The sequence below is a fragment of the Phodopus roborovskii genome, unplaced genomic scaffold (assembly GCF_943737965.1).
Source record: "Phodopus roborovskii unplaced genomic scaffold, PHOROB, whole genome shotgun sequence".
NCBI lineage: Eukaryota > Metazoa > Chordata > Mammalia > Rodentia > Cricetidae > Phodopus > Phodopus roborovskii.
Genome location: NW_026125444.1, coordinates 9,573,900 through 9,586,057, shown reverse-complemented (window position 1 = coordinate 9,586,057; position 12,158 = coordinate 9,573,900). Strand labels below are relative to the sequence as shown.

At 39.7% G+C, this 12,158-nt stretch overlaps 1 protein-coding gene across 1 annotated transcript; it reads right to left on the bottom strand.

The window, feature by feature from the left end:
* Nucleotides 1-1,527: 1,527 nt before the first annotated feature.
* On the bottom strand, nt 1,528-11,817 carry Wnt16 (Wnt family member 16). Its single transcript, XM_051175737.1, has 4 exons — nt 11,487-11,817; nt 11,057-11,304; nt 8,932-9,218; nt 1,528-2,056 (listed from the first exon to the last, which is right to left on the bottom strand). Exons 1-4 carry the CDS (start codon nt 11,579-11,581, stop codon nt 1,592-1,594), a joined length of 1,095 nt encoding a protein of 364 aa, XP_051031694.1. The 5' UTR covers nt 11,582-11,817; the 3' UTR covers nt 1,528-1,591.
* Between the last annotated feature and the right edge of the window lie 341 nt (nt 11,818-12,158).

Sequence of the window (12,158 nt, the reverse complement as noted above, 5' to 3'; positions counted from 1 at the left end):
AGTGGTAGAGTGCTCACTTAGCAAGAACCCTGGCTTCTGTTCTTAGGTCCAAAGGAAAAATGAAAGGAAACAGAAAAACAACATTCAACATTCAAACAGGAAGGCAACCCTTGCATAAAACATACTACAAACCCAGGATATCAAGTTATTCTGCCTTAGATTATTTTTCCATCTAATACCTTACTATTAAATTTGTTATAATAAAGCAGAGATAAGGTGGAAAAGAGAATTCAATTATCTGCCTCCCGAAATAACACGATTTTTAATATTTTGTAACATAACTTTACTCTAGAGCATAGAAAAACTGTCATTTTCAAGACAGCCAGAGCTACACAGAGAAACCATGTCTTGGAAAAAAAAAAACAAGGACAAACAACCAAAAACAGCTTTGGTTTTTCTTTTTTCTTTCTTTCTTTTTTTTTTTTTTTTTTTTTTTTAAGAGGGAGGAGAATTGTCATTTTGGCAAGAAATACACACCCAGGCAACTGCCTCAATTACCTTTTCAATGTTTTAAGAATGAATTAGTGGTATGGAAAAGAGGACTATTCTTATTTCTCGACATAACCTCATTATTCTAGCACTCTAAGAGTTTAAATGTCTTTAAGTCTTAATGTATGTCACATAAGTTAAATACTATATTTACAAAATATAAAACTTTTAAAGCAAAATACTGTACAAAATACTGTCTTTAAATACTTGAGGGGCTTTATATTTTTACTTCCATTTTTTCATCTCTTTTTAAGAATTTCACCTCCCAGTATTTCACAGTTGAATTTTTAATGGTAGAAACTGGTCTACAATAAAAGGATAAATCCAAAGACTGAAAATGAGATAAACTTTACAGATTTTCTTTTCACTCCCTAGACAAAACCTCTTGGTTAAAGGCACTTAAAAATCCAGTTCATGCTTTACTTCTTACATTTTGGTTCTTCTTATTTATTGCTTAGCATCTTTAAAAATGCTTTAAAAGGGACATTTTATCTCTTAGTGAGGATTCTTTTCAATGGCTTTCCTTTTGCAGTCTGTGAAAGGATAACGCAAGCATTCTTCCCTTAGTTAATTTTCAGCCTCTTCTGTCTATGTACAAATACTTGGTATAATTAATTCTGTTAAAATACTGAGAGAAAATGAAAATCGTGTGTACTGCTCCGTGCTCCCATAAGAGATGTCTTTTTTAAAAAAATGATGGCTGTGCACGCACCATGACTGATTTGTGTATCTGTGTCCTGGGCTATGCTCTTATCCTGAGCCTGGACCAGGCCTCCTGGATAAGGGCTTTTTTTCTTTATTGCCTTTCCTCCCTCCCTCTCTTCCTTCCTTCCTTCCTTGCTGGATAGATGTTCCCTATATATCAGTGTCTATTCCCAAAACCATCCAAAGGTAACTGCCAACCCTTCCAACTTTAGAATCCCAAGCAGTCTCCACAATCATCTTGTGATTTGATGTCGATCAGAAGGAAGAAATCGCAGGTTAGCCCAGGGATCTGCAATTGGATTGCAGGCAGTGACTTCTGCAGCCGTGCAGGGAGCGCCCTCCAGATTGCAACCATTGGCTGCTCCTGAGGAGTCTCATGCTAGCCTGGATGGAGACGTTACTTACAAGTGTGGACATCGGTCATGCTTTCACACCTCCTGCAGCGGACATAGCAGCACCAGATAAACTTACACTCACACCTCTCCACGTGCCTGACCACATGGGTGTTGTAGCCTCGGCCACAGCAGAGGAGGTTGCAGCCATCAGCACCTCCTGATGTACGGTTGCACTCTCTGCCCTGTGTCCCAGGAATGCCCAGTTTCTTGTTCTCCACACAGTAGTTGGGAGACTTATGAATGTACAGCAGGTCATCCTTGTGAATGGGTGTCTGTCTCTGATCTTTTTCTCTCCTGCGCATTTTCTTCTTGGTTTTGTCTGAAATCTGGATGCTGTCTTCATATTTATCCTTTAAAAAATGCCCAATCTTTTCAAAAGAGGACATAGTTTTCCAGCAGGTTTTGACAGCACAGGAGCCGGAAACCCCATGGCAGCGGCAGTCCACAGACATTAACTTGGCGACAGCCTAAAACCAACAATGATTGTGTTCAAATGTCATCTGTGCAGTTTTTCATTCAACAGCAGAAACAGTTAACCCAGCCACTCAAGTTTCTCACTCCCCTGTAAAAATGATGCTCTGAACGTAAACCCTCTTGAAGGTTGTTTAGGGTTCAAATCTTTGGTCATTTATTTCTATGTACGCGTTTTAAGTCTGCGTAGAAAACCTTCCCATGCCACACTAAAAACAGTAGGGGTGGGAAGGGCCAGCAAGGTGCTCATAGAGTGCTACCAGGCCGGAAGACCTGATTGGAAACCACATGGTAGAAGGAGAGAATCAATTCCTACAAGGCGTCTTCTGGCTTCCACACATGCGCAATAGCACGTGTATAATTCCTTACACTAAATATATAGCTACATAAGAACTGGAAAAATAAATGACTATAAGGACAGCCGATTTTGCTATCATCAAAGATGATCTGAAATTTCATAGGGAAAGTACTCTTTATTTCTAATACCTCATTCATTTGGGGGTGAGGAAGGATGTTGGTGCTTGCCTGCGTGTTTCTGATGCCATTCAAGGTCTTGCTATTCAAAGTATGCTCCAGCATCCCTTGTAAGAAATGTAGACAACCCTGGTCTTAAGCCAGGTATACAGAATGAAAAGCTATGTTTTCAACCAGAGCCCTAGGTAATTATCATGCAAAATACTGACAGGATAGTTGCCACCAACTTTTATAGTATATGCAGAAATGCCAGTAGAACTTTGCAGGTAACCAGTTCTCAAATTCCTGGAATCTGATTGGCTGAAGTGAGCTGCTTACATGATGTGATGGTACCCTGTGGTGACAACGCCTGTTTTATGATTCTATGAGCCTTCCTAGGTTTGGTCACTATAGTGGCATTAGGCAGGTGAAGAGGGAGTGAAAACATACTATGTCCTGGTCACAGACCACACAAGAAACCCTGTGTCAAGTTAGATTTCTAAGGGAAAAGGAGCTATGGTGTGGCAGCTCTGACAAGTTCTGCCATTTCTCTGGAAAATGAATTGAAAACACAGCCTCTTTCTTTGATGAAAAAACATTATCTTAACACAAAGAATAAAAAAGAGAAGAAAGTGCCTGTAATCACAACTCATAGAAGGTTGAGGCAGGAAGGCTGTGAACTTGAGGCTAGCCTGGGCAACATAGTGAGCCCAGGCCAGCCTAGGCTGCCGAGTGGGACCTTGTCAGAAGAAAAGGAAAAGACGACCATGTTTATGTAATTTTTAGATTGATTTCTAAGTGCTAAGTCCAGTTTTTCCAGCCTGGAGCACTAACTGAGCTCACACACACTTGTGGTAACCCATTGTTTGAGGTGAGGTAAGGTCTAAATGTTCCTGTCTTTGTTAAAGTTAGTTCAGATGAATGCCTTTCTTTCTTTCTTTCTTTCTTTCTTTCTTTCTTTCTTTCTTTCTTTATTTTTATTTTATTTTTTATTTTTTGATCCAAAGCTGTTGGCCAGCTACTAGCATTTCTTATTGGCTAGCTGTGTCTTAAATATTAACCCATTTTTATTCATCTAAGTGCATCCTTGTGGCCCTATCTTACCGGAGAGAGGGTCCGGACTTTCTTCTCAAGTCCCTACATCTTGACTCTCTACTACATCCCCAGAACCCTCCTTGTCTCCTAGTCCCACCTATCTTGCCTCAGATGAATTTTTCAGTGAGCCTAAAATAATCTAGAGAGCTCTAAAGTTTTCTGGCTCTAACCTCTCTGTATCAACATTGTTTCCTGCAGTTCCCAGACGATGGCAGAACAGATTAATAAATCTTCACGACTAGCTGTAGAGTTGACATTCTGTCAACATGCTGGGCAAATGAAAAATGAACCCACCCATTCAACAACTTGAAAATTATGCATCTAATCTCATGAAAGAAGTTTTAAATTCTTACCAAAACTCCAAAATAACCAAAGCTTTATTACTATTGATATGTCTGCAGAACGGCATTTTCTAACATGCTTCAAACAGTCTAACCACACAGAATATTCCAAACAAGTAATATTGTATTGCAGCGTTAAATGAGAACATGTGATATTGATTTGTACAATTTTTAATACTTTTGAGTAGTAGCATTTAAAATAATCGATAGAATAGTATTAAATTCTGTCCTTTCTAGAACATAGGACATAATCATTTTTATTCAGAAAACTTTAAAATTAATAAATGTATCTATTTCTTAACAACACAAAGCAAAAGCATCCTTTGGTAAAAAACGAACAACTTACTATATACAGTATGGCACACAGAAAATCTTATTCTTGGCATTTGTTATTCACAAAATCCTTGTTTTGTTAAGATGTCTACATGCAGGTAAATATTTAAAATTAATGCAATATGCCACCTTTGTTTGTATTTTAAGTGCCAAAGGATATGAAGAAATAAAGAGCTCAATCAGTATAGCTAATAAAATAAATTGTCCGAGAAGCCCCAGACCTGAGAGTAAGTGTATGTTTAAACCAGATCAGCGTTCCTGATAGTCATCACTTAGTGATTTAAAGCTGCCTTTCCTCCATATCATGACGGAGAGCCCAGCTTCCTTTTTTTTGTAACCAGTTCAGACATGGGCACTGTTGGTTTGCAAAGCATGAGAAACAGAGTAGATGCATTTCAAATGCCTATGCACTCACTCACACAAGCAGTTTTAATGCATCCTCCGTGGCTAACCTGACTAGGAAGAGAAACAAACATCACCACCAGGAAGGAAAGTCACTGCTGGAGGGTTTATGGTCCTGGAAGACCTTGAGCCAGCAAAGTCTTCCTCCAGCTTCATCCTAACTCTCTCCCAAACAGTGGGACTCCACCAAGTTGCTACACAATTTGGAAGAATAAAAGAGGCTTGCAAATTCAATTTTGTCACCTACTAAGCTTATATTAGGATTTTGAAGGATTTTTCTACTCTATAAAAACAACTTTTTTTTAATACTGGGGTTGATAATTTTCCACTTTTATGTTTGTAAATAATTAGTTCTATGACTTTTGATCAAAAGGGGCCAGAATAGAAATAGAAGAAAATAGTATTCATTTCATCGATGTGGCATATATTATTTTTCTACCCCAGAACTTACATACATAAATGAACTTCAAGTAGAAGAATCCCAATAATTTCATGTACACTTTGAATGATCATGTCCTCTCAATATTTCAAGGATAGAACTCGTAATTAAAGTAGAGCAACATAGTCACTTCCTGGAAGGTTTTATGAAATACGGAGTTTCCGGGTAGACACACACATACAGAGTTTAACTTTGCCGACATTAGTGTTTCTTGGAACACATTTTCATAAATCATGTACTTCGATCTGGTTTTATAGCAAGAAATCCTTTTCACTTAATATGTAGCTAACGAACAGGTACTCAGTTGTGATTCCAATTTTATAGAAAAATAAACAGTGTGGTTACGACACTTGTCTTACATAAATTGGTGATATATGATATAAAGTCTTTATAACTTAGCAAGATAAAGTTAGACAAACAGAAAACGAAAGTGGAAAATATAAGTACATTTAAAAATATTCCAGGAACTCTCCAAAATGTGTGTTCTGTATCCTTCCTGCTGGAGCTCTTAATTAATAATGTTGAACATCTAGTGTGAGCCGTGGTGGCAGCTCTGATATTTTCTGGTAACTGGAAAAGAGAATAGCAACTGAATGAATTGTGTGTGGTTATGAGAAAATTCCTCTCTCTCCTCTAGTTGAGTTGTTAAGGTTTATAACGACGTTAGCAGAGGAATGTTTTGTTAACTATTGCAAACAGATGTGCGCATTTTGGTGGAATAGTGTAAAACTATAGGAGAGCAATTAGGAAGGTGGCATTTAATCTACAGGGGTCCTTCATGGAAGTTTCGGGTTGATAGGTAAAATGGGAAGGATGTATCAGTGGAACTGAATGCAAAAGAAGATGTTGCATGAGAAATGATTTAAGGACTAGTTGCCTCACAATTTTGAGTCTAAGATAATGCTGTGGGCAGAGATTGGTTTCTACGTATTGTTTTACCCAAACTTCATTAGGAATGGCCAGAAACTGGCGTAGAATGTTCTGTAACCAATATTTCATTGTGTCAGTCATTGGAGGATGGGTTTAACTTAGGAACTTTGTAAGTTAAGATTGGATGTGTGTGTGTGTGTGTGTGTGTGTGTGTGTGTGTGTGTGTGTGTGTGTGTGTGTGTGTGTGTGTGTAGATTCCTCTGACCCTCTTCATCCCTTTCTATCCCCAAATTTATTTGAACCTGCTGAAAAGCAAAGCACAGATGTGTTGTTCAACTACTTATAAATATTCTTGAAACAGGTCAATGAAAATTTGGGGTCTGCCCTTCCCACTTTGTTGAGTTACTCATAATAAAACAAATTATGGGGTAGGAAAACTTAAAAGTTTATGAGGTAGGCATGGTAAGAATGGAAATATTTTAAGCACACCAAAAGAAATACCCATAAATATTCCAAGTCACATTATTCCCAGAAGTTCTGCCCCTGGAAGACATCACATCGTTCTCGCAGCCAATCGCCGCCCAGCAACATTATTCTTGGAGTCATAACTTTAGGAATGGTGTCAGAAACCAAGTGGGAATCAGAGTATTTAAGGTCAGCGGTTAGAAAATCATCTATCCTGCTCATAGTGCTACTAAGCGCCAGTACCCACATTTCTCTGAACGCTTTCCTACATTTTGAGTTTGGGATTTTGAGGCTAGAAAAACCAACTCAATTGAATGCAGACCTTAAACTTTACTCAGACAAATATGCCTGACAGATCAAAATCATAATGGCCAATATTAAAAAATTGAGTCAGCTTCTTGTCCATGTTAGAGAAACCTCCTTTTTTGTTTATTTAGACTTAAAAAAAAAAAAACCTAGCAGTGGAAAGAAACATAAAAATATTTTGAATTAGAATATCTCCCAAGTAAAGGCCAATGAAACACCCATGTATTACCCTCAGAATAACCAGGTAAATGTTTTGTTATATTTTAGGATTCCTTCTAGAATAATATGAGGCAAAAGAAGGGAAAATGAAATTTGTACAAAATGTGTACCTCTATATGGGCTGAACTATTTATTTGTCGATATGGAAAAATAGCAAAAATCTATGTAATATGGGGAAATTGATTTTTCCCCTAGCCAATAGTGCATTAAAATTGCTATAGATAAAAAAACCAAAAAAACAAAATCAAATTGTAAATAACTGTTTAAAACTAATATTTACAATGATAGAGTCAAGTATACCCCCCTAATTTGAAAACACACAGTATGAAATAAAACTTAATGTTATCCATAAAACTGGGTGTTGGTGGCACAGGACTCTACTCCCAGCACTTGGGAGGCAGAGGCAGGCAGATCTCTGTGAGTTCTAGGCCAGCTTGGTCTACAAGAGCTAGTTCCAGGATTAGCTCCAAAGCAATACAGAGAACTCTGTCTCAAAAAAACAAAAACCAAACAAACAAAAACCTTAATTTTCTTTTATACAATTGTTGGAAATTTTCATAAGCTCAGACACAACTACATTTATTTAAGAGTTAATCATAAGAAGAACTGAGTTTCATTTTTTTTTTTTTTGGTTAAATTTTTAAATCGTTATCAAACCATTCAACGAACGATGAATAATGAATATTTATGTGATTGTTTTCTCAGCTTTTAAATAAATATAGTGATTTGGTGTACCCTGATGTTTTTCTTGAGCTTAATGCTAGAGTCTAAGAGAACAATGTTAATTGCATTTAATTCTTTCATATTAAAATGTTAAAAATAATAGATATTTCTTTATTTAAAAATCCATCAATATCTCATTCTTATTTTCACAATGGAAAAATCCCAAGGGAAAAAGGTTATACAAATTACTATGGTGCAGAGCAAAGGCAATGTTAGTGAAATCAAATAACGTTTCTGAAGCTCCTGAGTAAAAATATGGGAAACTTGTATAACTTATTTATGGGATTGTCTTGTTTTCTATTTTGCCTTTTTGGATTGCATATTCAAATTAAATGGGACTGTAAATGCAAACTTGAGGAGTTCTGGTGACATTTTACTGAGTCTTCTGGCTTTTTGTGTTTTAAATGAGGGCAGTTAAATAAAGAAAACTGGCTAGAACTTCCAAACTTTGTGAATGAGCTCCATTATTCACTTGCCAAAAATGTAAAAAACAAATGCAACATATACTTTAACTATTCCTAAGAGATGCTGCAAACTGTCTGAATTTACTTCAGGAGGATGTGGCAATTGTGGTAACAACACTGGGACCTTCACAGGTTATTGGAAATTCAAAATTATATCTGTCTTGAAAAATTTATTATGACAGAAAATATGCATTCATAAAAATGTTATAGCCTTTTAGGAAAGTTACGGTGAATTGCCAAACAATTCAACAGTGTTTTAGAATCCAAACTTTATCGTATCAATAGTCCATAATGTAAATATATAAAAGCTAAGTAGGGTACACACGTATTCCTTTTTTAAAAAACAATGTTTAAAACCAGAATTTATAAAGGCATTCACTAGGGGCTGGGTCCTTCTATTCACCTCCTCTAAAACTATCTTTAATATAACCATAGTTTAGAATGTCATTACCTTTAACATAGCCATAACTTTATGTTCATATTCTTTTATAGTCTTAATTGAACCTAAATTACTTTATAAAATAAACAATTTTTTCCATAAAAACTTTTGCTTTCCAAAAAATTAAATAGTGGATGTATATTCCCTAAGAAAGCTTACCAGTGTAGTCAATACACACTCAGAAAAGGATATATGCCTATTTATTTCTTCTACTGCCAATGTTTGGTTTTAAAATCGTTGGCATGGATTCACCCAGAAGCAATAATCCTAAGTACTATTTACCCAATGACGCTGGGGTCTTATTTAATTTTCTAATACATACCTGCCTTCCGGCTTCGTTGTTGTGTAGATTCATGGCTAGCAGTACTTTGCTTTCTTTTCCTGTGGAGTTTCTGATGGGGAAATCTAGAAACTTTCTGCTGAACCACATGCCGTACTGGACATCATCAGAGCATCCCCCCCAATGCCAGCCTTCACTTGGTGAGCCACCATTTTGCAAGGTGGTGTCGCAGGAACATTCGGTCATGTTTCCTGCACTGCATGACCTGGTTACAGAGTGCACCAAGCCTGCAGCCATGATGGCATAAATGAACGCTGTCTCCTTGGTGCCTAAGGAGAAAAAAATTAATAAATTACAGAGCTGTCATTTTCTGTTGAAATTCAGTCCTAAAGCTCGTCGTTGGCTTATGAGGCAATCAATTTTTCAAGTGTTTACAATGGCTGCTGTAATGGGTGAATACTGAAAAGGAAATCTAATATTTTAGACTTAAAAAAACAGCATTATTTTTCAGGATCCCACATCATGGGATGTCACATGCCATATTGTCACCCATTCTTCTCATATATTAAAATTTATGCTTGTTTTTGTAATCCTCACTAGTATCTGTCTTAGTGTTTCATGGACAGTAGCAGCAGCTCATTAGTTTATGTTGAATGTAAATCCTTTGCATAGATGATGTAAATGGCAAGTGAAAAGGAAACAGATTTCTTATCTTTTTTCAAAGTATGCTGCATTCACAAAACACAAACAGAAAATTCTGGTGCGATTTTTCTTTGAATAGACAACACGGGTCAGAATGAAAGTTAAAAATTAACAAAAATCAAGACAATTGCTAGGTAAATATTCATTGTCTTTAACATTAAAGATAAGATTTTTAAAAGGGATATAGTGAATATCACTGCAACTAAGTAGTTAACATTTTATGCAGTACAGCTGACCATCTACTCATAAAACTAATAAAAGATAATTGAAAACTTGCAAAAAGAATTGTTGTGGAAGTGTCCTGTTTTGAAAAAGTTGCATTTTGCACTCAGTCAGTAGAGTTGGAGTTAAAATCTTTGAAATCAAAGTTCCATTAGGACATTCACAAATTAGACTAGAAAGGACCCAGCAGTAGATTTTTTTTTTTTTCTTTCTTTCCAGATGTTTAGATTGGAATAGAAACAGTTTCACTCGTGCGGGTCGTTCCATAACCCTTTTCACCAACGAAAGCTTCTATGCCTCAGCAACTGTTTAGGATACATAATTTTTCTCTGTTTTTTTTACTTTTCTTTCTTTCTCCTCCAGCCTCTTACCCTTCACCCCCAACCCCCAGGCCAGGGATCCATCTGCAGCACTTGTCAGCCAAAACTCGGAGCTAGGAAGGCACAGCTCTGGGAGGCACAAGCAGTATCAGAGTAGGGAAGGGTCAAAGGGGCAGTACGAACGGAAACAAAACTTTAAAAAAGACAGTGAGCGCAACTTTCAATGACTTGGGCCTAAAACCCTCTGACTTTTGCTAGTGTCTCGGGAAGCATCCTGGCTCCGAGTACCGTTACCCTTGCTAAATCATCATGCACACATGTGAAAGAACTCCCCCCACCTCCGGAACTTTCCCGTATCGCGAAAAATGCGCTCAGCCGGGGAGAGATGGAAGGAACAGAAAACCAGGGGAAGTAAAAGAAGTCGCGCTCAGGTGACAGTCCCTTTAAAAAAAAAAAAAAAAAAATCATCGTTGTACACTAAATCGGGTGTTTCCAGGAGTCAATAAAACGTGTGGCTGTCCTTCAATTAGCTACTTGTCTGCAGTTCTGCGCGCCACAGAGCTGCTTAAATCAAAGCAGATGCGGCAGCAGCATTCCCGGCTGCAGACCTCATGTTTGTCCAGCTGGTCACCCACGGAGCGGGGCGCCACGGGGTCCGAGGGGTCGACGGGGTGGGGACTCACAGTTTTTCTGCAACTTTGCCAGGGGCCACGGGAAGGACGGAGAACTGCAGCCCAAGTGTCCGTAGATCTGGGGTGTCCCTCTGTAGGGCTGCACCTGCACACTGGGGTCTGGCCCCTGTAGCCCCAGTTTCCCTATTTGAATATCTCGCAAAGACTGGACGGTGCAGCCACTATTCACTCTAACGAAGGCACTGGCAGAAAAGTTGTCTCTTTCTATGTCCTACCAACCCCACTACTCACCACTACTCAGCTCATAGCCAAAGAGGGGACTGTTGGCGAGCGGGGTGGTGGTGGCGGCCGCGACCATACAGTTCCATCTCTCGTGTCGAAACTGGCTTCTGCACTCCTGGATGCCCAGCCGGGCGCCCTCGCGGATGCTAGGCAGCAGGTAAGGTTTCCTCTTGCACAGCTCCTTCTGGCGGCTGTTCAGAGGCAAGCCATCGCAGCCCAGCTTCTCTGGTACCCCAAAGGAGGCAATGCCCAGCCACCTGTAAGACAAGGTGCCCCTGCCATAAGTCGGCCCCCTCCCCTCCTCCCCTACCCCGATGCATTAGGTCAGCGCGGTCCCAGGGCTCCCTCTCCTCCTCCCCTGGCCTCAGTTGAAAGTTCCCTGGCACAGGCCACCCCTTTGGCCACCTACCCTTCATGCCTCCACAGAGCCCATACTCACATCCAGTTGCCCTGGGTTCCGCAGGGGAACAGCGAGAGCACGGCTGCCCACAGCGCACACAAGCTGGGCAGGGCCAGGAGCGCCGCTCTGTCCATGGCCCACGCATGGAGTCTCCCAGCCCCAGCCACTCCTCTGCTGTCCCCTCTCTCCAGAGGCCCACAGGGCCTTAGGTCAGTTCCCTAGCACGCAGTTGTTCCTTGCTCTCTTTCTCCTGAATGGTAACATTAAAAAGGGCAGCAGGGACAGAAGCTATCAGCAGTCCCCCCAGGCCCCAGGAGGATGAAGTGGAGAAAGTAGCCTAAGGTCCTTGCACGCAGAGGTGGATATTTGCTGGAGATGCCGGAGCGTCCCTCACATTCCAAGGTGAGAAACTTCTGCTGATGTCTCTGTGTCTCCATCGCCCCAGGCTTCTCCTCGCATCTCCTCCCCCGACCCCGCCTGGCGCCTGATTGGCCCAGCAGCAGAACCGTATCTCACCATCTGGAAACCTCAGTCTCTAATTGGCTAACAGTGAGCTCTGAGGGGGGGTGCTCTTGGGCTGAGCCTCTGTGACTGTCTGACTAGACCTGGGAGTGTCACAACCTTTCATCCTGTCACATTGTCCTTAGAGGAGGTCACTATGAGACTGAATCAATCTAAAGAGCAAAGAAGTGATGGGCATTTCTGTCTCAG